At 39.5% G+C, this 26345-nt stretch overlaps 1 protein-coding gene across 3 annotated transcripts in view; it reads left to right on the top strand.

Moving 5' to 3' along the window:
- Positions 1-23713, top strand: part of Dapp1 (dual adaptor of phosphotyrosine and 3-phosphoinositides) — a 36795-nt gene extending 13082 nt beyond the window's left edge. Inside the window, exons 4-9 of one of the 3 annotated variants that reach the window (XM_013023823.1) lie at positions 7870-8000; positions 14765-14812; positions 16913-16975; positions 18118-18203; positions 20588-20675; positions 23000-23713. In XM_013023823.1, coding sequence (XP_012879277.1) covers positions 7870-8000; positions 14765-14812; positions 16913-16975; positions 18118-18203; positions 20588-20675; positions 23000-23068 — 485 coding nt within the window. In that variant the 3' untranslated portion in view covers positions 23069-23713. The remainder of the gene's footprint in view (positions 1-7869; positions 8001-14764; positions 14813-16912; positions 16976-18117; positions 18204-20587; positions 20676-22999) is intronic. The other 2 variants (XM_013023825.1, XM_013023824.1) reach the window with 2 other exon arrangements.
- The last annotated feature ends 2632 nt before the right edge of the window (positions 23714-26345 follow it).

Below are 26345 nucleotides of genomic sequence, written 5' to 3'. Positions count from 1 at the left end.
TTCTTTCTTTCTTTCTTTCTTTCTTTCTTTCTTTCTTTCTTTCTTTCTTTCTTTCTTTCTTTCTTTCTTTCTTTCTTTCTTTCTTTCTTTCTTTTTTGGTTGGTTATAGGGCTTGAACTCTGGGCCTGGGTGCTGTCCCTCAGCTCTTCAGCTCAAGGTTAGTGCTCTACCACTTGAGCCACAGCACCACTTCTGGTTTTCTGGTGGTTAATTGGAGATAAGAGTCTCATAGATTTTCCTGCTTGGGCTGGCTTTGAATTGCAATCCTCAGATCTCAGCCTCCTGAGTAGCTAGGATTACAGGCGTGAACCACTAGCACCCAGCACCACTTCTTTTTTTTAAACAATGTTCCTAGCCCATTTTCAATATTCTCTATTATTCTCTGTGATCCTTCCAGGACCTTCTCTAAGTTGAGAGGAAATACTAGCAGATTTCAAAGCTCTTTGCAATGAAATAAATTGAGCCTTTCCCACCCATCCATTCACTCAGCAACAGGACCCACATAGACTGCTCCAAAGTAAAGACACCTTGAATCTGCATTTGTAACAGTACTCACCCTCCATATAAATACTTATTCTGACTAAAGAAAGCTTGTGACTAATGTATCAAGAATTATATGGCTTTCTAACTAGGATTCCTATAGTAGTTTCTCCAGAGCTAAAACTTGCAATACATGAACACTACACAATTATTTTATTATAACAAAACTCAGGAAAATAAGATTGTTATGCTCCCTACTGCCTTTCCTCTGTTTTATCCATCAGCTAATGAAGAATTTGCTGTTAATTGAATTCTTGCTTCCAGTTCTTAGTGCTGATGGATATGTACTTGACTTGCTTTAAACCCATGAGGGAGATTCTGGTAACTCTCTCCCTCTTATCTGACCCAACCAGATGAAGACAAGATTCTGAGGCTGGGGACCGAGAGCAAAACTCATGACAAATGAGTGTTCCAATCTGTCTCCTATGGAATTAAAGGCCCCAGGAAACGAAAGAAGTGTGCTTTAGTCACAATGACTTTTAAGCTCAGAGTCACTACTGTAGCCCTTGAAGAATGTTGAATTGTGGAAACTGGAAGGTCCAACTCTAAAAACAGGTCTTTCCTTCTTGTATTTAAAAGAATCTACTCCTGTCTGTGAGACTCTTATCTCCAATAAACTACTCAGAAAAAGCTGGAAGTGGTATTGGTGGCTCAAGTAGTAGAGTGTTAGCCTTGAGCACAAAGAGGATCAGGGACAATGCCCAGGCCCTGAGTTCAAGCCTCAGGACTGAGGGAAAAATCCAGTCCTCATATCAGCTCTTAATTGTCAGGGGATTGTTCCTCTGAGGATTTCATTCTTGTGCATGATGAAATGAAGTACAATTTCTGCTTCTGTAGTATGTTTGATTGAAATCCCAGGAAAAGCATTTGTCCACAGGTGGATGAGGCCCTGTCCCAGTGCTCACCTTCACATTCCCAGAATGAGGACTCGTACAGAACGTATCTGACCATGCTTGTCAGCCAGTTCCAGCCCAGACTCTCCTGGAAGTTTCTAGAGCATAAGTTTATTGAAAAGAAACTTTCACCTTCTGGCAGGCACGGCATTAGTTCTGAAGTCAATACAGCTGATACTCAAATAACCCAAACCTCCTGCTTTTGCTTGAATCCTTGGTTCGGGTCATAGAAAAGTCTTTGCCCTCAAGTTAAGCAACAGCATCGATGAAAGGAATGAATATTATTTTAAAATCGCTGTTCCCTCTTCTTGTCCCATTCTCTACTCTTTAAACTGAGGGAACTTCCATTTTCTAATCTAAGGTTTCCTAAACAGGATCTAATCCTCCTACCAACTGGAAGGATTCTATTATTGTATTTTTCCTTTCCTCTTTTATAATCTCCATTGAAATTTATGTTCACTCCACTAAGTTCTCCATTTTAATAAGTTAGCACTCTTAAGACCCTTGTAATTCACTAAACCCAATAATTTCACAATACAGATATACATACATCCATTTATTACACACACACACACACACACACACACACACACACACACACACTAGCCCTTACTCCTGTAACATACTGTATAATTTACTTAATTTTTAAAAAATCTTTCTCCCTACATTAGTATGTAAATTCTTCAGGGAGAAAGATTTTGTCAGTTTTATCTTTTGATATGTTCCAGAACATAAATGCTAGTCATTTCTACAGCATGTCACAGTGGGCACACATGGTCCTCAGGGAATTGTGGGCTGTATGTCAACAGCTCCACTTAAGCAAATTCCTATGTTTTGGCAAAGGCATATGCTAATTGAAGATTAAATTCTGAGTTTGCTTTTCATTTGTAATAACAAGCTATTGTATAAAACTTATCTTCAGGGCTGGGAAGGTGGCTCAGTGGTAGAGAGCTTGCCTTGCATGCATGAGGCCCTGGGTTCTATTCCTCAGCATAAGCAAAAAGAAAAAAGCCGGAAGGGGCACTGTGGCTCAAGTGGTAGAGCGCTAGCCTTGAGCTGAAGAGCTGAGGGACAGCGCCCAGGCCCAGAGTTCAGGCCCCACGACTGGACCAAAAAGTAAATAAATAAATAACCAATTTATCTTCATATCTGTCTATGACAACTAATCTATGCTCAGTAAATTTGGATAGTTAAGAACAGTTTTCCTAGTAATTTTGGTCCATTAATGATTTTTTTTTTACTGGACCTTTTTGTACTTTGCTAAGTTTTGTAGATATTTTTGAAAGTGAAACCACCAATTATCTTTTTTTTTTTCAGTCATGGGCCATAAACTCTGGATCTTGGTGCTATCCTTCAGCTCTTCAGCTAAAGGCTAGCACTCTACCACTTGAACCATAGCACCACTTCCAGCTTTATCTGTTTATGTGGTGCTGAGGAATTGAACTATTATCTGTATGATTAAATGTGAACATAATAGAATAATAATTACCCTTTGCTCACATTTCAAATCTTTTCAAATGAAATTGTCCTATACAGTTTTTTATACTGTGTGATGATTTTAATCACCTTGTAGTCCACATAACGAAATATGGCACAAGTCAAGAGCTGTGTTCATAACTACCCTTTATAATGGTTGGTTCTTGGTTTTAAGATCCTATCTTGTTCTTTCGTAAATGTCAAATTTCCACTTCTCTTTTTGTTTTGATATGGAAACTCCCAGCCTTTTGATAATGGTTAGAGTTCTTATTTTATTTCGTGACACCCAGCCATTTTACCCAGGTGGCATTTTAAACTAATGAAGTTCAAGTTGATTTTAAGAATTGTAGCGATCCTTCTGCAAAGAACTAGTGGCAACAAGGAAGTTTGCCCAAACCACAAACAGTAATCACTTCTTCAGTTTAGGTTAGCCTAAAATGAATGCCTCTTTGTTGTTGCTATTGTATTTTGTAGATGAAATGTGTTTCAAAAAGAACAATGTGGGCAAGAAAATGAGTAAAACCAACATTTGTGGGTGTTTACTAAGTTCTGGGCCATTTTTGTCGGACATTTTTGTATATCAAATTATTTAATCTCTCCCACCCACAGCAATACATACAGTGCTCTCATTTTCAAGTGAGGAAATAAAAAAACTGAAAGGTGTTCAAGGCTGTCCACCTCCTAAACTTCCAAGCTGGCATGGAAAACCAGGCCCCTGGGATTCTCAGGCTCAGGCTCTATCCATGCACCTTGCTGTCCCCCCTCCCCGCAACTGGGTCCACCAAGACTTGGCAGTGCAGTGCTATCACAGCTCAGCAGGGCTTCCAAGCATTTGATGAGGACGTTCCCCAGCACAGGACATGCCACACTGTAGGATTCACATGTTATAGTCCTATGGCTTACTCTGTTTTAACTCTTAAAACAGAAAGGTTGACTAGAAAATATCCACCGAGTGCCTAAGCCTCACTTAGTTAAATCTCTCTAGAAAGGACCTGAAACAGGCCCTAGGGAAATTTACAATCAGGCAAAAGAACTGTTAAAGTCTGAGTGAGAAAGAGCACAGGGAAGTGGAAAACGATACCGGCAAGAACACATTTCAACTGAACATGGTGCATTTGTCATAAGCAGGGGACCTATTGGCTTTCGAAGCTTCCTAATGCTCTTTCTCCTCACTTGAGCCTGTGTGTTTAGAGAGGTTTGTAGGATGTTGGGATTAGGGCTCATTTAGTTTCTCCTTTACCAATAAAGACAATGAGTCCTGGTGAGAAAAGGCAACAACTCCCATCTCCCTTTCTCTTCAAGAATTGACCATTTCTTCCAACTGATTCATACATGTGAAGTCTTGTCTACTGCAGAATATAGCAGTGTGCCCTAGATGTTTGCCATAGACATATCCACACAATAACATCTGGGGCTTGGAGTTTAGGCTCTAGGATAATGCATTAACAGCTGAATTCCTTGTCAAACTCCAGCCTCTGCCATTTGCTACCTCTGATTCCTCCTGGAAGTTATATAACCTCTCCAAGCTTTACCTTCATCATCTTATAAAAAGAATTCTTCCTTTAATGTTGTGTTGTAAAGAGTGAAATGCATTAGGCACATACAATATTTAGCATGGCTCTTTGTATGCAGGCGTGACCCTTCCTGATGACTGCAGTTTATAAATCTCACTGGTGGTGATTAATTCCATTTGATCCAAGGCCAGAGTTTAAAGTACATTAGCATCCCAAGAAGTGATAGTTTAAGGAGAAGTAAGTATGTGTGAGTCATGTGCATGTAGTGTCCTCAGATGTTGAGCCAGTGCAGTAGTGGATTCATATAAATAATAGAATCAAGAGACCACACCAAAAATAATGAACCCGTCTTGACTTGGATATTTGCCTTGGCTAACTAGTTTTCTTCCTCTTCCTCAGTCTGTCTCTCCTTGTGAGACTAGAAATGGAATTATAAAACTCCTTTAGGTATCAGCAAACCTCGTTAATGTTTATTTGCAAAGAAGGAAGGAGAAAGATTTTGACTATTCCTGTAGAAGCTCCTAGAAAGCCACTTCCAGCTAGGAATAGAGGAATCGATCATATCAGCTGGAAAATTTGCTTTCTGAACCTAAGGGCAGCAATTAACACAGATGGTGTGATCTTATTGTAATTCAATAAGAATAAGAATATATTGAGTGTCAATAGTGAGATGAATGTTATTAGTCACCTATAAATAATATAGAGAGATTAATCATTCTTGCCCTTAAACACTTGCCAGTCCAGCTTATGGATGGGTAATGTAAGCCCAAATTTTAGGGCATAAAACAAACACAGCTTCCCTTTAGGAGTGTGTATGTACTGTTTTGAGTGTTAGGCTCCAGCTCTCTCTTCTCTGCTGTGGTGGAAGTATTCAAGGGATATTAATCTGTCTTGGAATATAGTCAAAGGTTGCCAATAGAATTGCTACACCTATCTATCTGTCTGTCTGCCTGCCTGCCTGTCTGCCTGCCTGTCTGTCTGCCTGTCTGTCTGTCTGTCTGTCTGTGTGAATACTGGGGTTTGAATTCAGGGCTTCGTTCTCTTGATTTCCTTTTTTGCTCAAGGCTAGAACTCTTACCACTTGAGCCACACCTCTACTTCTGACTTTTGGTTGTCATTGGAGATAAGAATCTTAACAGAATTTCCTGCTTGGGTTGGCTTTGAACGTCTATCTTCAGATCTCAACCTTCTGCGTAACTAAGATTACAGGCATGAGCCACCAGCTTCTGGCTTAGATTCTTTTTCACAGAACCTAAAAACCCATGTTTCCAAAGATGCAATTGTTGGATGTGAAGGGTAAACAAAGGAGGAGGCTGCAATGCTTGATAAGAAATGTACCCATTATCTTGCCCATGTAATTGTAACCCCTCTGTACAGTATGTTCACAAAAAAATAAAATAAAATAAAGAGAAAAAACAAAAAAAACAAAGATGCAATTGTTGGAATTTCATTTAAGGGATTTAAAATAGTCTCTATTAAACAACAATAACATTAACCATTTTCTTAATTGTCCCACAAACATTTTTTAATCTGGTATTTAAAATAACCTTGTGAAGAAAGCATCGTTATTTTCAGTCAGAAGTAGAGCAGCAGCTTGAACTGGCTGTCCAAGTCCAAAAGGTATTGAGGAACTACGGTGGCAGTCCAGGGTCTTTCTGTGACATCAGGGTAACTGGCCAGCAAGTAAGTGATGGGGCTGGGAAGGCTTTCTTTCTGGCAGAGCCAGTCCTGGGCCACACAGCGACAACAATGACAAGTGGTTTTTGCTGAGACCCTGAGCCTGCTCAACGGCTACTCTTGATTTACATGTCACTGCTTTCATTCTGACTGTAAAACTGTCACTGAGCCCTTCTTATATGACTGGATTTGTTCTCAAGCAGGGCTGCACTGGCAAAGGAGATCACAGACAATGTGTAAGAGCAGGGCTGAGGACTCTGAGAATGGCGAAGCCATTTTTTATTGTGACATCAATGCTACTGAGCTACAAAGACAGGGGGGTGTGAGTGTGTGTGGGGGGGGATCAGGGTTCTCATTCCAACCTCATCTGGCTTTTAGCAACATACCTTCTTTTATGCTTGCACATGACCTGGGCCTGCATACCTGAAAGTATGGGTCAGTTTTTACAATGAGCCATTGTACATAGACTAGCAGTATAAAATGGTGTGTATATGTGTGTGTGTGTGTGTTTGTGTCTGTGCATCAAACAGCTGTATTAGGAGTTTCTAATACTCAGAAGGTATTTTTCTTTCTCTCTCTTTGCCTTTATTCAACATCTATACTTTTTACCATCTTTGAAATCATCTTTTCAAAGATACTACTTGAGGAAAATATCACCCTCTCTCCACCCTGCCCTTTCAACCTGCTATTCATTCACCCTATTTCATTCATTATTTTTTCATAACAGCTCTCCCACCTGAATTTTTCCCCATCGTTTTGCTCCTCTCTAATTTGGAATGCAAGCTGTAATAATCCCAGAGCTGAGACAAATGCCTGATACACAACAGGGCAACATAAATGTTGTATTAGTGAATGGCTGAATTATTTGCCTCTCCTTCCCTGTCTAGTACACTCTTGGATGCACCTGCCAAACGAAAGACAGTGAGATTAAAAGCAAGAAGCCATAGCAAGGAAGAAAAAAAAAAGGGCTTTAGTTTTGATTCTTTATAGCCAAAATTTCTAGTTTCTGATTGACTAATCCCTGGGGGAAGGTTGCAGAAGGGGAAGTGTCTAATGGCACATTCTTTAAGCCTCTGAATGAAGTTCTCTGGCCTCAAGGTCTCAGTCTCCGGAATTGAGCCCTTAATCTGCCTGGTCCCTTCCGGCAGATGGATAGGGAGACCTTTGTTAGATGAGCCTGTCTCTGGCCTTCCCACTCAGGAAAAGCAAAAGCTCCCTTTAGTTAAGTTTAGTGGTAGAGAGAATGGGGAGTGCGCTCTGAGTCTATTTTCTGAGATGCACTACTCCATCACAAGTTTGTTCTGGGATGGCTGGGTAATAAGGAAATGGAAGAGGTCTCTGTATGTCCAGGCATTTTGTGTATGTTTATTTTCATGGTTTTTATAAAGCCCGCTTTAGTGATTGCTCAAGATCTATACCTAAGAGCAACTTCCCCTAGGAAAGTGTTCCTGAATATTCTATAAAACACATTCTCCTGTGGCTTTCAGAGGCCGACATCCTGCTTTGCTCACCTTCTACCACTGGTCTCATGGCCCTGCTTATTTAAATGACTATCTCCATCACGAGGAGACCAAGAATGATGTTTCAAGCTTATGTTTCAATGCCCAGCTTAAGTATCTGTCTATGTTTGGTAGTTCATGAATGTTAAAAAAGTGAGTAAGTGAATATGAAAAAAGGGACCACAACCCAAGTGGGGCTGTCCAGTTTGCATCCAGATCTTCCTTCTAAGGACCCTCTGTGATTATTTCTGTCCTTTCATCTTCATTCAGGTACTCTGATTGTCCTGAAACATCCCTATCCAAGGAAAGTGGAAGAACCTTCCATCTATGAATCGGTACGGGTTCACACTGCCATGCAGACAGGAAGGACGGAAAGTGACCTCGTGCCCACAGCGCCTTCTGTAAGCAACCACTGGTCTGACCAAAAACTCTCTGATTGTCTGAAAGCCAGCAGGTGAAATAAGGTTGATTGTCCACCCGTGTGCATAAAAATCTAGCTTGGGATATAAAATTTGGAAAAGAATGTATCTGAAGGCCGCAATCGCATTGCAGTAAATAGAGTAGAACAGAAAAATAATTCAGTGTTTGGGTTGGGAAAGGTGGCTCAGTGGTAGAGCATTTGCCTAGCATGCAGGAGGCCCTGGGTTCAAGGCTTATCAGCACACACACACACACACACACACACACACATTTTAGTGATATAACTTAGAAAACAACACTTAAATCTCTCTGTCTTTAAATGGCCAAGCAAGTTAATGGTAGAATGGTGACAGATGTGTCCACCTAGTTGACTAAATAGTTGTTCTTTGACAAGCTTCTTAAATTGAGAAAAAAAAATTATTTCTTTAACATTTCAACTGTTCATGGAAGAATTTTCTGGCTTGACTATAGGAACTGGTGGGTGTTTTTGTTGGTTTTTTTTTTCTCCTAGCCTTTTCTCCTTTACTGACTGAAGTACGCAGCTGGAAACCTTTGCATGTCTTTGTGTTCAGTTTCAGTGTGAGTGGGGTGCTCATAGTTTTCCCCAGAGTCCATTTATACTTACCTGTGTACCAGGACCTCACACATTCCCATCTGGTACTCGTCCCCTTATCATTGTTGGGCTCTCTTTCTTTCTGTTTATCTTTGCTGGCCAATGACTCCTACTATAAGAATCCTGAATATAGGAGGAGGATGAAGACAACAATCAAATGAACTCAAGAGTGAATTCTGAATAGAAAGCATTATATTTGGAAAATAATCACTAGCAGAAACTCAGCTATCACCATTCTACCATTAACTTGCTTGGCCATTTAAAGACAGAGAGATTTAAGTGTTGTTTTCTAAGTTATATCACTAAAATGTGTGTGTGTGTGTGTGTGTGTGTGTGTGTGCTGATAAGCCTTGAACCCAGGGCCTCCTGCATGCTAGGCAAATGCTCTACCACTGAGCCACCTTTCCCAACCCAAACACTGAATTATTTTTCTGATTTACTCTATTTACTGCAATGCGATTGCAGCCTTCAGATACATTCTTTTCGAAATTTTATAAGACAGTTGTCAGCTGGGCACCAATGGCTCTCACACCTGTAATCCTAGCTACTCAGGAGGCTGAGATCTAAGGATCATGGTTTGAAGCCAGTACAGGCATGCAAGTCCATGAGACTCTTACCTCCGATTCACCACTCCAGAAGAGGGAGCTGTGGCTCAAAGTGGTAGTGCTAGCCTTGAGCAAAAAGAGCTCAGAGACAATGCTCAGGCCCTGAGTTCAAGCCTCATAATTGACTAAATAAATAAGTAAATAAATAAATAAATGTGGAAATTGAGAAAGATATTCTGGTTTTATTAGGATTAGAGGAAGAAGCCTCAGACCTTGGAATTAGAAAAATTTAGGAAAGTAATGTGATAAGTAGTCCAAGTCAGAAAAGACCTAAGACAAGATCCAAACCTATATTCTATACCATTCTTGTTTCTCAGTCAACTAGTCCCATCATTGTTTCCTGTTTACTCATCCTTCACCCTCCACCGATCACTGCAACGTCCTTCTCCTCTCCACTCTCTGTTTAACTTCACATTGTCCTCTGTTACACTTCTAAAGATCTGCACTCAAGGGCAATCAGACTGTGGCCTTCACGTGTGTCCTTTATAGAGAGTAAAATGCAGATAATACCTAATCTGTAGACTTGATATGCACCTCAGATATAGCATAGCTTCAATGGAAACAGGCCATTTTTCAACCTAATTCTAGAAAGCCTTGTTATTTACTTCTTTGCTCACTTCAAGAAATCAGATGGAGTCACCGGCCTATGTATCTAAACACTGACATAGAGAGAAGGGTTTTGGTTGAGTGGAGTTTTTAAATCATGGAAGAGTGCTTCATGCTACATGAAGTTTATTGTGCAAATATACAGACAAAAGAATTTGCTTGCTAGTAGATTCTGACTAGTGATCTTAGTCTTCCTGGATGGCTAGAAGAGTAGAGCTGAGGAAAGTGTTCCAGTCTGGTTAGAAAACTTGTCTCTAGTTGGGTGCTGGTGGTTCATGCTACTCAGAAGGCTGAAATCTGAAGATCGTGGTTCAAAGCCAGCCCGAGCAGGAAAGTCCAGGAAACTCTTATCTCCAGTAAACCACTCAGAAAACCAGAAGTGGTGCAGTGGCTAAGTAGTAGAGCGCTTGCCTTGAGCTGAAGAGCTGAGGTACAGCGTTCCAGCCCAGAGTTCAAGCCCCATGACCTATAGAAAAGAAAAAAAGAAAAAGAAAACTTGTCTCTTACTGAATATAGGAAAGTCAGCCTCCATTCATTTTCCCAAGTAGCCACACAGTGCACTGAGAGCTCTCAGGAAGTTGTCTTCTGCTTTCTCTTTGGACATGTAGTTCTTGCATAATCACTGTTACCAGAGGAAGAGAATGCATTGATATTTATAGGAAAAAGAACTTAGTTGCAGCCAAAAAAAAAAAAAGATGTTCCATTGTGTAAAACTATTGAGCATCTTTAGAAACTGCATTTGGGGACATTACTATGTTTGGACATCAACTGATCGTTGTATTCCTGGAATAAGATGAAATTCAAGTAATTTACTTGTTAAATAATAACTTTTAAGTGTTTACCATGCCCAGAGCACTAAGCACTAGAATTAGGTAGGAAATTAAGCAAAGGTCTTCCCCTTAACAAGCATCTGTTCTAGTGAGGAGTCATACATAGACAGTAATCAACCTAGTATTTGAATACCAGGGAGTAAAAGTAAAGGGTAAGGGAGAGAAGGGAAGTGAGAAAGGCCTCTTGGAGGAAACATTTGAGCGGAGATGTCACTGAAAGGGAGGAATCATACTACCATGAGGACATCCCTCTTATCCATCCATTCATCCCTCTGTGTGCTCACACCAGTACTTCCAATCCTTATGCAAAATCCATAAGAGGCATTCTAGCCATTTCCCTTTTCATAGACAGCTAACAGTGGGGATTATGGATCTCATTATTCTCAATGTATATCGATATCTATCCTTATATTGTCATTAGTTGAATGTAAGCAATTGACAGTTGCTCTTCCTGCTACCCATCATAACGCTCTACCCCGTCACCCAACTCATGCTCTGAGTTCCAGTCACTGCCACCCCAGCTCACAGTAGATGCCACCTTCCCACCTGGTCTCTGAAACTGTGCACAGGGTGCCACCTCCACCCCTGTAGTCAGAAACCCTCCTCAAGAAGCCCTGATCAAAGCTTGGAGCTGGTGGCTTGCACTTGAAATCCTGGCTACTCACGAGGCTGAGATCTGAGGATCACAGTTCAAAGCCCAGCCAAGAAAGGAAAGTCCATGAGACTCTTATCTCCAGTGAACCACTACAAAGCCAGAAGTAGAGCTGTAGCTCAAGTTGTAGAATTCTAGCCTTTACTAAAAGAACAAAACAAACAATGAACAACAAAAACCCAAGGAATAGTACTTGCACAGTGCCTACCTTGTTTTAGTCTACCCAAAGTCTTCTGACCACATTTAAAGCAAGCAACCAGGTAGGCTAGTAGTATATTTTTAAACATTTGGGTTGTATGCACTTGGGCCCTTACAAACATCTTTCCTGTTGCAGATCATGAATTTGTTTCAAGATAAATCTACAGTGTAATTGCTTCATTTCTTAAGTCCTGGATAGAATGAAGACGCAGTTCTTCTATATGAAGACTTCACCAACAAAACCATAGAAAATCCTAGGCTCATAATATGTTGTTTGGAGGGAAATTATATGGCTGAGTTGCATTGTTCCTTGATTTTCGTGCCTATTTTTTTTTTTTTGCTAGTCCTGGGGCTTGAAAACAGGACCTGAGCTTTGTCCCTGATATTCTCTGAGCTCAAGGCTAGCACTTTACCACTTGAGCCACAACATCACTTCTGGCTTTTTTTGTTTATGTTGTACTGAGGAATTGAAAGGGCTTCATACATGCTAGGCACTCTACCACTAAGCCACATTCCCAGTCCTTAGTGCCTAATTCTATGAAGGTCTTTTATCTAACAATTTATCCTTAATTATTTTATCTTTATGGACAACACCAACTGGTAATTTGGCCATTTTAATATAATGCCTAAGTTCAACTCAGTGAATTTAATTTTGTAAACACTAAAATAAATCAAATTGACCAATATTGCTTAACATTATTTAAAAGAACATCTGGAAGTTTATACTTACTTTCATGACATAAGAATTTTTCTTCTTTTTAGCGTTACATAGCCCAAGCTATGAACTGTCAATCTTCCTGCCTCTGTCTTCGTAGTGAAGAGGGTAACAGGTGTATGCCACTATGCCTGACCCTATGCTGTAAGAATTTTTAAGTGGTTGTATAATATTTCTTGTTTCAATTCTTTGTACAGTTGTTCCTCTTTTTATTCAGTAGGAAGAACTAGTCTTAGGGAAAAAAATACTCTGGAAACTCCCATAAAAAGAACCTTGATGTCAGCCAAGTCATTTCCTAGTTTTAATTCATTTTATTTTTACTTACAAATAAAGCATTCTGCGTCATTTTTAGAACAAGATATCCTACTAGGAATTCAGTTTCCTTAGAAATTTATGGCATTACAAGTTTCTTGATCTTGATGGTCCTTGTCTTTTGCAGATTTCTATTCAACACAGCTCTCGAGGTTCATTTTAAGGCATAGGTGTTAAGGATGTGTGTGCTAAAATATTGCCTACCACTTGAGTCAGTCCTCCAACCCAGAACACTTGGCAGCAGTGCCCTCTGAGAAGGCAGAGCCTCAATCCAGTGCCCTACCCTGCTCAGCCACACTCTTGTCTTTACTTACAAATTAATGATTTGTGAGTTGAAGAAATACCTCAAATCTCTCTCTCTTTTTTTTTTTTTGGTCACAAGGCCTAAACTCTGGGCCTGGCCACTGTCCCTCAGCTCTTCAGCTCAAGGCTAGTGCTCTACCTCTTGAGCCACAGTGCCATTTCTGGATTTTTCTGCTTATGTGGTACTGAGGAATCGAACCTAGGGCCTCATGCATGCAAGGCAAGCACTCTACCACCGAGCCACCTTCCCAGCCCTATAATCTCTTTTGAATAAATCAGGTATAAATAAACTTGCACTTCATAGAATTAATATTAGCCAGTAGGCAGTGGGGGAAATTGAGATTGAGTGTAAGGATGGGAAGGAAGACGACTATGTGATTAAAAATAAGAAATGCTCCAAGTTTCCCTCTTCATATGTATATATATATATATATATATATATATATATATATATATATATATATATATTTGTCACGGGGCTGGAGCTCAGGGCCTGGGACCTGTCCTTGGCTTTTTCACTAAAGGCGAGCACTCTACCACTTTGAGCCACAGTGCTACTTCTTCCCTCTGAAAATTTTACAAGGCATATAGCAAAGGACAAATTCTGGAATGATCTGAAGCAAAGAATCTTTCTTAATTCAGTTTCCCATGTGTATAGCCACCCCTCTGAATTTGTAAGGATGGTGCTAAGACCCCATGTGGATACCCCTGTCCTCCATGCCCGAGTTCCTCATGTCAAATGGCACAGCACTTGCATAAACCTGCACATTTTCTGTGTACTCTGAGTTTCTCTAGGTTACTTACAACACTTAATACGGTATAGATGCTATGTAAATTATCAGAATAATTTTTGAATAGTCTATATGGGTTCTGCACAGATGCAATTCTTTTCAAACTTGCTTTTTTTTTGGTTGGTCATGGGGCTTGAACTTGTGGCCTGGGCACTGTCCTTGAGCTCTTTTGCTCAGGGCTAGCACTCTATCACTTTGAGCCACTTCCAGTTTTTGAGTGGTTAATTGGAGATAAGAGTCTCATGGGGACTTTTCTACCCAGGCTGTCATTAAACCCCAATCCTCAGATCTCATCCTCCTGAGTAGCTAGGATTACAGATATGAGTCACTGATGTCTGGATCCTTCCAAACATTTTAAATACCTTTTTGGTTGAATCTAAGGGTGTCAAAGTGGTAGATATTGAACACTAACCATGGGTATTGATCACAGATGGGTATGTGTTTGTGTAAATAACCCTGCCACAATACAGGTTGCCTGCATAGTGCATTTCATTTATTTATTTTTTGGTGGTTGTGGGGCTTGAACTTGGGGCCTAGGAACTAGTGCTAGCTCAAGGCTAGCACTCTATCACTTTGACCCACAGCACCACTTCCTGTGTTCTGGTGGAGATAAGTCTCACAGACTTATCTCCTGCCTGCCTGCCTGCCTGCCAGGGCTGGCTTTGAACTGTGATCCTCAGATCTTAGCTTCTTGAGTGGGTAGGATTACAGGTATGAGCCACCAGAGCCCAGCCCATGGTGCACTTTAACAAGCACTACCTTTCATAAGTGGAGTGATGTGGTTTATTGTTTACAAATTGCCAACAAGCTAGTAAAGAACCTTTTCATCACTTCCTGTTGCTATGGAAAGACATCAGATAATTCAGTCTGTAAATAGTGTCTCATGGCAGATGGAAAGTGCTAAGCACCTAAGTGAAGAGTGAAAGATCATCCAGAGAGCAGAGACAAACTCGGTCTTCATAAAATGGGACAGAAGGGCTGGGATGTAGGTCAGTAGCAAAATGTTTGTCTGCCATGGGTGGGGCACTGCAGTAAATACTACAGTAATACTAGTGATGCAAAAACAGACATCATGTTGCAACTGTTCTAAGCTTTATTCTAGCTTCTTTTCTTCTTTCAGCTGGGCACAAAGGAAGGCTACCTCACCAAGCAGGGAGGCCTGGTCAAGGTAAGGAAGTGTGGACTGGCTCATGCCAACCACAAAAAGTACATGCTATGTAGATTCAGTTCTCATCTTTACTACTGCTTGCAAACAACTGCCAACTCATTACAATATTTACTTATTTCAAGAGTTCATTTTTAGGACTAATAAGTCAGAATTCAATGAAATGACTTGGGAGTAGCCTCCAGTTAATGTTCATGAAAATATGTAATTCTTTTAATGGAAGGAATTGGGAATACTGGGAGTAAATTAGTACATTTCTGTTCTGTCTTTTAAAAAAAAACAGAGTTGTATATGATGTCTACCAAAAGGCATGCCAAAACCAGCTCTGGCACTACGTTATAAATCCCAAAGTTAATATAGTTTAGGACTTTATAAGTCCAGTCTGTCCATTTGCCCCTCCCACTTGTGTGATTGTACCTATAAAGCATTTCTATTTTAACAAGTCATTGATCCTTGGTGCCATGTGTCTGTGACTTTAGGAGTAGGATACTTGATCTGTCTCTTTGAGACTTGACTGGTTGGATCTAATGTGAACATAATGTTCACATAATAATTCTTTGTGTCTCTACTAGATTCAATGTCCTCTGAGAATATGGGATATTCATATTCATAGCATTAAAATTTTTTTATTGTTTTGTCAGTCCTGGGGCTTGAACTCTGGGCTTGGGTGCTGTCCTTGAGACTCTGTGCTCAATCAAGGCTAGTGGTCTACCACTTGAGCCACAAGCACCACTTCTGGTATTTTCTGTGATTAATTGGAGCTAAGAGTCTCCTGGGCTTTCCTGGCTGGGCTGGTTTCAAACAGCAATCCTCAGATCTCAGCCTCCTTAGTAGTAGGATTATAGGTGTGAGCCACCAGGGCCTGGCTCATTCATAGCTTTTTTAAAATTTGTTTTTGGGGGACAGGGTTTCCTTTCTGGTCTCAATCTTACCTTCTTACTACATCCGCCTCTTACTGCTGAGGTTACAGGCATGAGTCAGCATGTCTGCCCAGCATATTTATTCTTTAAAAATTTTAATTATTATTATAAAGTTGATGTGCAGAGAGTATATTTATTTATTTATTTTTATCAGTCAATGGGACTTTGAACTTAGGGTCTAGGCGCTGTCCCTAAGCTTTTTTGCTTAAGGTTTGTATTCTACCACTTTGAGCAATAGCTCTAATTTTGGTTTCTGAGTGATTCATTGGAGATAAGAGTCTCACCAGGGACTTTTCTGCCTGGGTTGGCTTCAAACCAGGATCCTCAAATCTTAGCTTCTTAAGTAGCTAGGATTAAAGGCCTGAACTACCAGTGCCTGGCACATATTTATTCTTAAATATTCTGGGGGGGCGTTGGTGTTTTTTTAAACTGGTACATTGCCACCCCCAGAATAGAATATCATGTGGTTTGTTTCTTAACTTCAATTGGCTTGTTTGTAGGTAAAAATAATTTTGACATATCCATGGATGAGCTGTTTATGTGTATGCATATATGAATGTAAATATAAATTTTACATATATACATTTTCAAAGAAATACATATACTTTTCCCCAGGATAAATGTAATTCACTGTAGATGCCTCAAAACACATTCATTTTTATTATCATAGTTAATAACATTTGAATGATATGCTACTTCTCTTTACTTCTTTAAATAACCTCATGACATCTCTATTATGAGCTTGCTTAATCATGGAATAATGTTTATAGATATTCTGAGTTGGTTTTTTGTTTTTTTGTTGTCAGTTGTAGGGCTTGAACTCTGGGCCTGAGTGTTGTCCCTCAGCTCTTCAGCTTAAGGCTAGCGCTCTGCCACTTGAGCTACAGGGCCACTTCTGTTTTTCTGGTGGTTTACTGGTGATAAGAGTTTCACGGACTTTCCTGCCAGGGCTTGCTTTGAACTGCGATCTTCAGATTTCAGCCTCCTGAGTAGCTAGGATTACAGGCGTGAGCCACCGGAGCTTGGCTCTGAAAGTTTTTTCATCAGAAATGATACACTAGATTATGTTAAGGCTCAGTTTATATAATCTTTTCAATATTTTTAAATTAAAATACATCATCTAGTTTAGACATTGCATTTCTGTATTTTACATCTTGTATGTTGTCATTATTTTTTCCCTTAGACCTGGAAAACAAGATGGTTCACTTTGCACAGGAATGAACTCAAATACTTCAAAGACCAAATGGTGAGATACATGTTAGTAATTTTTCCTTTAAAATTCCTCTCCAGAATGAACAAATGCAGCAGTGGTAGTCACTAGACACTATGTTGAAAAGGAACTATACAACTTGTGGGGAGGGATAGGAGGGAAAAACTGGGAGAGAGCAAGGGAAGGGGTAACATTGTCAAAAAGAAATGTACTCATTACCTGACTCTCTACCTCTGTATATTAACTTTATCATAACAATAAAAAAAACCCTAAAACTAAATCACCTCCCCAGAGGAAAGGAACATCTGCCTTTAATGTCCCCACAAACTTTCTTCTGTGCTCCTGAAAGACTAAAATCACTAGAGATGCAAGGGAGTTTTTTGTTTTGTTTGTGTGTCAGTATTGGGGCTTGAATTCAGGGTCTTGTGCTCTCATTTGGCTTTTTTGTTCATGGCTGGAACTCTACCACTTAAGCGGTGCTTTCTAGTTCCTTTCCCTGGGTCAACTGGCGATAAGAATCTCTTAGATTTGAGCATTCTGGTGACTACAGTCCAAAGCCTCAGGTCAGTCTCCTGAATAGCTAGAATTGTAGGTGTGAACCAGATGGGAGTTTGATTCCTGATTGGAGCAGTGTTCCTTTGCTAAATATGGACGCCAAGAAATTTCTGTCCTGGGCTAAAGTTCAGCTTTGTTCAGGAGAATGGAATTTTTCTTTAAAAAAATTTTTTTTAATTATTCTTTTGAGAGAGAGACCCTTATTTCTTCTTTCCCTGGAACAGTTTCCCCCTTTATTAAAAGTGTCCATTTCTTATGCCCATTTCACTTACTTTTTTATTTTTGCTTTCCTTACACACGATTTCTGACCAAGTAGAGGTCTTAAAAAAAAATATGAGAAAAAAAATGAGACTTTCCCTCCATGTGTTAAAAATCTGTCTCCACTAAATGTAAATCTGTAAAGGCAATGTGTTTCTACTGTTCAGTTTCAGGAATGACTATTGGCATACCCAGGAACCACATGATGTCCCTTCATAAGGCTGCCCACTCGCAGAGCTGCTGGGGGGGAGGGAAATGAACATTTCTACATGGTAGAAAGCTTGCAAGGGAGTATGTGGTGGATACATTTGTGTGTTTCTTTCTGTGACATTTTTCTTCTTCTTTTTTTCCTCCCTTTTTTAAAGTCACCAGAACCAATTCGGATCCTTGACCTAACAGAGTGTTCAGCTGTACAATTTGATTATTCACAGGAAAGGGTAAACTGTTTTTGGTAAGTTGCTTTTCATAAAGGTCATTTTTTTCCTCTAGTCTTCTTATCTGGCTTTTATTTTAGCTGAGAAATGAAAACATGAGTGTCTTCATGTCTACAATGTGTGGTTCTGAGGGACACATACTTGGCCCACCACACAGGTACACGTTAGAAGTTTATTCAGCTGCCTGTGACACAATACCTCCTTTAGAGCAGTTTAAACAGAGGCAAGTTGGCTGGGTTAAGTTGTACACTGAACAATGAAGACAGACATTCAGCCATTCACATCTTAGACAGCTTTATGCCTCTTAGGTTTTCCTCTTCATTTTAATTCTAATTTTGTTGGCTCCATTGATGTGTTATTTACAATGTTATGACACAGAAATGTATTATTATTCTAATACAATCTGTATAACATGACCATTTTCTATCCGGGACAAGTGTCTTAAGATGCACTGTATCCATAAACTGCTTTGGTGAATGGCAACTCCATATTCAAAAATAAATAATGAAAGGAGTGTCTATTACCAGCCAGGTTTTAGAGTTTTACAAGCAAGAAGACTATACCATCAATCCTTTACCAGCTGCTTCAGTAACTTGCACTATTTGCTTTATCTTTGTACCCACAATTTCTGGAAGAAATGGAAAGCAAGTTGCATTATGGCATTTTACCCCAAATGACTTAAGTATGTATCCCCTGAGCATAAGAATATTATCTGTGTAACTACAGAATCATTATTACACCAGCAAAAACCAACTATAATTCTGTAACATCAACCAACAATGGCGAGCTGTTTCAAACTCAACCCAATGCACCATATGAGCTGGCAGAGGTATATTTTCCTTAGAAGAGCTTGAGAAACTGGCAGCCTCCATGATAAGATCAGGCTGAGTGTGTCTACACTTTTTCAGGTCTTTCCTCGTGTTGGTTACTTCTGGTCCCAGTGGCTACTGCAACTTTAGATCTCATGCTTTCATAGCATGAAGAAAGATGTAGAAATGTCCTCAGCCATGTCTATGCTTTTTGTTTTTAATCAGGAAAGCCAGGGTCTCGCTGGAAACTTCTTCATCCCCTTATCTCTGTGGCTACCACTGGTTATCTTTAGGCAAGGGAAGGTTAGGAAGAGCAATAACATAATCATGATTTGCAGAAGTAATTATGATTTATTGCCTGGGGTTCTATTAGCAAAAAGAAAGGGAAAGCAATCCATATAAATGGGGAATTAATGGTGTTTTCACAGGGAGACAATTCCAGAAGCTATTCACAATACTCCTTTCCCAAACTCATCTGTCCATGGGAACTGTCTCAGGATTTTCCCTTCTGTCCTTAACTATTCAACACTGATGACAGTTATTTACAAAATCTGCAGTTAGGGGCTTTAGGAGAAGCACTTCTAAACTTCAGTTCTAGGCCTTTTGAGGAACAGGAAAATATTTTTAGCATTTTTCAAATCAATTTTTTTTCTCTCTTGCTTGCCATGCTTATTCTTTGAACAATAGCACAGGATTCATCTTTGAGTCATACTGAGCTGATTAGTGCTGGTACAGAGACTTGAACCCAGGGCCCTGGGCATTGTCCCTGAGCTTTTTCACTCATGGCCAGTGACCTACCACTTGAGTCATAACCCACTTCCAGCTTTTTGGTGATATCTGGAGATAAGATTCTTGCTAGCTTCAATATCTCAATATTCAGATCTCGGCCTTCTGAGTAGCTAGGAATCCAAGTATGAACCAGCAGTCCCTGGCTCAACTCAACTTGAAGTACAGCAAAAAGAGGAAAGAAGATCTAAATTAGGACTATCACTCCAATAACTTCCATTATAATCAAGGACAGTAAAATGAAGAATTATTGTACATCTAGGAAGTCCTTTGGGCCAGGAGAAAAGTTCCTTTTCTGTCCATAAACACTGATGGCCAGAAATAGGCAAAATAACCAGGCGATGGAGTTTTATTGTCTAATTACCCTGTCCTACATAGTTGAAAGCTATCTACATCCATAGGAAGCAGAACAGAAGAAAAATTCAGAGATCCCTCTTCTTTGCCATGCTTATTCTTTGAATCATAGCACACGATTCATCTTTCAACCATACTCAGCTGAGTGAACACATGAATTGTATCCTACCTGGAGCATGCACAGAGAGGCAATCTGGCGGTATCCTGGACATTTCCTTCATTGGAGTCTCCTTCAAGTATATGTACTTGTAATATTATAAATCTAAACTTCCTAGACATGTCCACCTCAGCTGGCAGAAATAGCCTCAAGTTACTTCTTGTGTAACAGGTCTTTGTTACTACTTACCAAGGTCCCTTTTCTCAGTTCTTCTTCCCTTAGAATGTCTTAATTCATGTTCAACGTAATTCATCATTTGGAGTATCTTACATTCTTTTTTGTTTGTTGTTGTTAGTTTAGTATTTCCATTCAGGACATTTTATCTCTGTGCAAAGACAGGGGTAGAAGCTGACGAGTGGATCAAGATTCTTCGATGGAAGATGGTAAGTTATTATCGTCTTCACATGTCTCAGGCCTGAGACATAACGTGTGAGTGACTTCAACCATACTCCTATTGAGGCAGAGTATTGCCAAGAACCAAAGGAATACTTGCAATACCTGCAAGTCTACTTGCAATAACCTGTTCATTGTTTGGGGGCATGAAAAAAGATCGAGACAGGCTTGCAAAAAGGAAATGGGGTAGCCATAGTCAGGTCTTGGCTCAAAGGCCTTTAAGGTTCGCAGGTTAGTTTGGTTTTGTTGGGAGGACATTTGGGACATGAAGGTCTCTCAGAGACAAACGAACATGCTTCTTGAATGGAAAATCCTTTCAAATTGTCACCTGATAACGCAACTGAATTTAACTTCCCGATGCAAGCAGCACCTTGTCCATCAAGAGGACAAAAGGTATTTTATCTGCTTGCTATATGCTTTTTTTAAGAAGTTTTTTTTTATTGTGAAAATACTGTACAGAGGGGTTACAATCACGAGCAAAGTAATGAGTACATTTCTTATCAAGCATTGTTGCCTCCTCCTTTGTTTTTCCCCTACCATCCTTTCCCTCCCATCGCCACAACTACATTCCCCCCCACCCCAAATTGTAAAGTTCATTTTTCAACATAGTGTCTTGTACATTTCATTGTTGCAATGGGTCAACCTGTATCCCTATTTAAATAATTTGTTTTTTCTCTTCCACTCCCCAAATTATACCAACATCAAATACAGTGAAAACAGAGGTTATACTGTGGGAGAGGGACATACAAAGCAACAAAAAAATCACATGGTACCTTATAAAAAGAGCATGTCAGAGTGCTCATAAGTCACCAATCTGGGGCTCGGAAGGTGGCTCAGTAGTAGAGCGCTTGCCTTGCATATATGAGGCTCTGGGTTTGATTCCTCAGCACCACATAAGCAAAAAAAAAAAGCCGGAAGTGGCACTGTGGCTCAAGTGGTAGAGCGCTAGCCTTGAGCTGAAGAGCCAAGGGACAGTGCCCAGGCCCAGAGTTCAGGCCCCACGACCGGACTCCCTCCCCCTCTCAAAAAAAGAAAGTCTCCAATCTCAGACATTTTTGCATGTATTTACAAGTCTGTGACACTAGACAAGTGCTTGAACTCACAACATACTACAATTTCCTACCAATGCATTAGTCCAGTTTTGTTGCTATAATGAAATACTGGAAGCAAGCTACTTATGAAGGAAATAAGGCTTATTTAATTCAGAGAGTTTCAAGAACATAGAAGTGCATTAGTGAGCTCTGGTGATGACCTGATTGTTGAATACAATGATTGGAATGTGAGAGAGAAAAAATCAACATTGACAAACTGAAAAGAGGGCAACTCAGGGGTCAGGCTCAGTCTTCTGAGGAGTCCACTCACTCTCATGGGGTCAAAGCCTACTCCACATTCATCTCGCAGGGCTGTGCTCCAATGACCTAAAAACCTCACACTATGCTCCTCCCCTTAAAGGTCCAATCACCTCCAATACTGCCACACTGGGAACCAAGTCTTTAAATAAAGACCTTTAAGTACACTTTCAAGACCTACCATCATGAAATGTTTGAGGTTTTCAAAAACAAAGGCATCTTTTTCCGTGTGTATGTGTGTGTAATATATATAATCTACAAGTGTTTCCACAAAATTAAAAATCTAAGGTCTAGGACTATAGCTCAGTGTTAGGAGGCCATGGGTTCAATCCATACACCACTCCCATTTTCCAAAACAAAGAAATCTGAAAAAAATTCTTGTTGAATATCCCTTTGTTACTGGCTTAAAATATTTTTTCAGTTTGAAATCCAAGTTAAAATACCATTCATTTGGAGACTGTTCCAATTCTTCACTGATTTTCAGTGAAATTTTCTATATGAAACTTTGTTCTGATGTGAATTTCTTACTCCTTCTACCTTGCAATTATTCAAATGACACATTATTGAAAATTTAAAATAAAAATATACAGTTTTAAGACTTGTTCCTGTGTAGCTGACTATTCAAAAAATTTCAGGTATTTTCTGTTGTTCTTTACATGCTTAAAACAGTATGTTATAGACATCTTTCCATCTGGACAATTTCACATTTGTAGTCTTCCTTTTGACTCATTTAAATAGCATTGTCATGGTTTACTATAAGGATTAGACTAATTCCCAAATTGCACATGGTACAATTTACACTTCACAATGTCCCCTGAGACTAATACAGAAAACCAGATTACAACTTGGGATGGGTAGAATGATAATTATAGTTGCATGTCTTCCTTACTAACCAACACATTTTACTATCTGAGTTCATTATCTTCAAATCACCCAGTAATCAATGCCCATCTGTTTTATTACAGTCACAAATAAGAAAACAGCTCGACCAAGGGGAAGGCACAATCCGATCTCGGTCCTTCATCTTTAAGTAGATTTTTCTTGCCGAGGAGGGCTCGGACAGGGCAGAGAGGAACGCTCCTGGTGCTGTGGTCCATGGGAGGCTTCAGATGCAAGCTCACTAAGGATTTTCTTTTAAAAAATACATCAAAGCAGATGGTGACTGGGAACATAAATAGTGTTTACAAGACTCATGGAAAGCAGCTGTCCTTGACAATGTCTCCTTGAAACCACCCTGCAATGCTTGCGGTTCTGATGGAAACTGATTAACTACCACTCTGAGGTCTGCTCTGGCTCAAAGCGCACCACAAAGAACCAAGTACCTTTGTTGTCACTCAGGGTGTCCCAAGGTTGTTGACATTAGTTGCCCCCAAGTCACTGGGTCAGCAAAACTAATCTCCAGGCTGTGCTGTGAAGCAGGAAGTAAATAGCCTTTACTGGGGAGGTTCAGACCGTTTTATGAAATGTCTTGAGATAACAAACGTCAAGGATTTCCAAATGAGAGGTTGTTTTTGTTCAAATACAAAAGCCCAAAGTTTCCAAACTAAAAGGAAAAGCTTTGCTGCATTCATTTTTCTCCTTTTAAAAAGCTTAGAAGTCTTTCACTTCTAATGATAATACTATGTATGAAGTAACTGCCCTGTGGACTGTTAGGACAATAAAGGAAAATGAATGCACAATTTTTAATGCGTTTTTACAATTAAGTGCTTTTTAAGAGCTTTCTTTACCGCTTTGGTGAAATGTTTTCAAGAGTAAGAAAAAATTCAAGCATCACTCCTACAATCGTAGCTACTTAGGAGGCTGAGATCTAAGGCTTTCTCAGTTCAAAGCCAGCAAAGGCAGCAAAGTCTGAGACTCATCTCCTATTAACCAGCAAAAAGCTGGAAGCAAAGTTGTTGCTCAAGAGGTAGTGTGATAGCCTTGGGCAAAAAAAATAGTCTAGGGGCAGCACCCCGGCACTGAGTTCAATAACTTAATAAAATTTTAATAAGCGTACTTGTAAGCACTAAGTTATCTTTTCCTGGCATTTCTCCAGATGTATTGAAAAAGAATTCTGAAAACAACAACAACAAAAAAAAAACTGTGTTATAACCTTGTCCCCAGAATTAGCTCTGTAGGTTAACTCTATCAGCATACAGGCCTGCCTTACTAAAGAGCAACATTGGGAGGAAGTAACACTAAACATGTACATGAAATACAAACACCACACTGCATAGCCTTTGCAAACCAGAGTAGGAAGACTGAAATGGGAATGAAATACTGATGTCCAATGTTTATGAACAGATTCTCTATTATTAATACTGTTTTTAAAGGTTTGAAGGGAGAGAAAAAGTAACACACACACACACACACAAAACCCAAGAATTAGATTTCAAGTCTAAAATACTGTTCTTTAGGTGCAAAGGGATAATGTGTTAGCTTTGTCAGTCACTGCAACCAAAATACCTGAGAGACCACGTTCAAGGGAGGTACTGTTTATTTTGGCTTCTTCTTTTGGAGGTTTCAGACCATGGCAGGAGGTGGGAACATGGTAGATCAGAACAACCCTCACTGTGGTAGTCAGGAAGCAGACCAGAGGCAAGGACACAGGAGAGGCAAGAGCAAGACACAGACCACTAGTGACCTGGTTCTTTCAACTGGGCTCACCTTCCACAGTCCCAACAGTCTACACAAATTTTGAATCCACTGATGGATTAGGCCACTGTTTAGGTCAAAGTCCTTCAGTTCTAATCATCTGCCTCAGAGATACACCCAGTGGCGTACTTTACTACCCCAGTAGTGTTTCTACATCCAATCAAATGGACAAGCAAGATTAACCATCACAGATGCCTTGCTAAAGAACTTCCTTGTATTATCTAAACCGCTAGGCCAGAAACTCCAGTACATTTCTGTTTATTTCAACAGGGCTTTCCAGCTGGGGATGTGGGTCCAGTGGTAAAGCACTTGCCTGCCAATCACATGGTGCTGACTCAATCACTTCCTAGCACCACAAAAGGTTTTCAAATGTATCTTGGTACAGTTTGTATTATATGTAATAATGCAAATGTCAAGTTGATGGTGTAAGGTTTGCAAAAGGAAGAAGTTACAAATAAGCCCTTGAGATGGATGGTTTGGTTTTATTGTCTTAGAAACACTGGTGTTTTTTGTGTATGTAGGGTAATAATTGTTTTGCCATTCTGTAAAATACGTTTATTTATACTCTTGCTTCTGTTTAGCAAATAAAAAGAACTTAATTTTGCCCACAAAATTGCTGTTCAAACATCTTATTATTTGTCATTTAAAAGAAATAGCCTGATTAATACCATAAATAACAACAGTGCTTCAAACTAGGATCCACGAAGGATCAGAAATTGAAAAAATTATACTCTATATATATTAAAAAATATATTAAAAAAATTATACTCTATATATATTAAACTTTCATCAGAATAAACTTCCTCCATTGCCCTTTCCACATAACTCCTACACTTCTATTATTCAAAATTGGGCTGTTTCTTATACAGTCTATGATAGAGGATGACATTTCATTTTTTAAAACTTTCTGACCTACCAGAGTCTGAAATTTTGTAAAATTCAATAAAAATTATTAGAAAAATGAAATAAAAGATACAAGTATCACAATCCCTTTTTTATTATGAGATTTAAGATATTGAAAGTTACCTTGTGTCAAACTGGTAGGTTGTTCTTTAAAAAAAAAAAATCAGCTTGCACTTGCTAAGAACCATGTTCAGAACAGCCCAAGCAGTGGGCTACATCTTGACTAGCACAGGTCTAGCTAACTGGCAGGTAAAATAAGTGTCTTGCAAAGGAATCTACCTGAAGGTAGACAGACTTGGGATGCAAATGTTTTGTTAGGGAATATGGATTGCCCAGGCCAGACCTCGATTTTTGGATTCTCTTATCTCAGCTTATAGCTTAAAGTCTATACAATTGCTGCCATCTGCAAATAAAAACTGGGTCACTTCATCCCTAAAATACCTTCCTATTTCATGCATTATATTGTTGGGAACAAGTTCCAGAACATCATTAAGTAATAACATCAATAAATAATAATACATAAAAACAATGGGAATTCTAGACTTTTACAGGTGTGTCTAAGGTTTATTAGGTTGTAGCAATTTATGTTTACAGCTCCCAGCATATAAAACACCATCTCCTGTACTTTTTTTTGTAACTGTTTCTAATTTTATGCTTATTTTGTACTCTAGGTACCCTCTGTACAGCTTTACCATAAATCTTTCTATACTTTCTTCCTTTACTAAACTGGTAGTTCTTTAAAGGAAGATAGTAGCACAATTACTCTTATTTGTA

The sequence above is a fragment of the Dipodomys ordii genome, unplaced genomic scaffold, assembly GCF_000151885.1.
Source record: "Dipodomys ordii isolate 6190 unplaced genomic scaffold, Dord_2.0 Scaffold70, whole genome shotgun sequence".
Lineage (NCBI taxonomy): Eukaryota > Metazoa > Chordata > Mammalia > Rodentia > Heteromyidae > Dipodomys > Dipodomys ordii.
The sequence above is the reverse complement of the archived record's forward strand: the minus strand, read 5'-3'. Positions and strand labels throughout refer to the sequence as shown.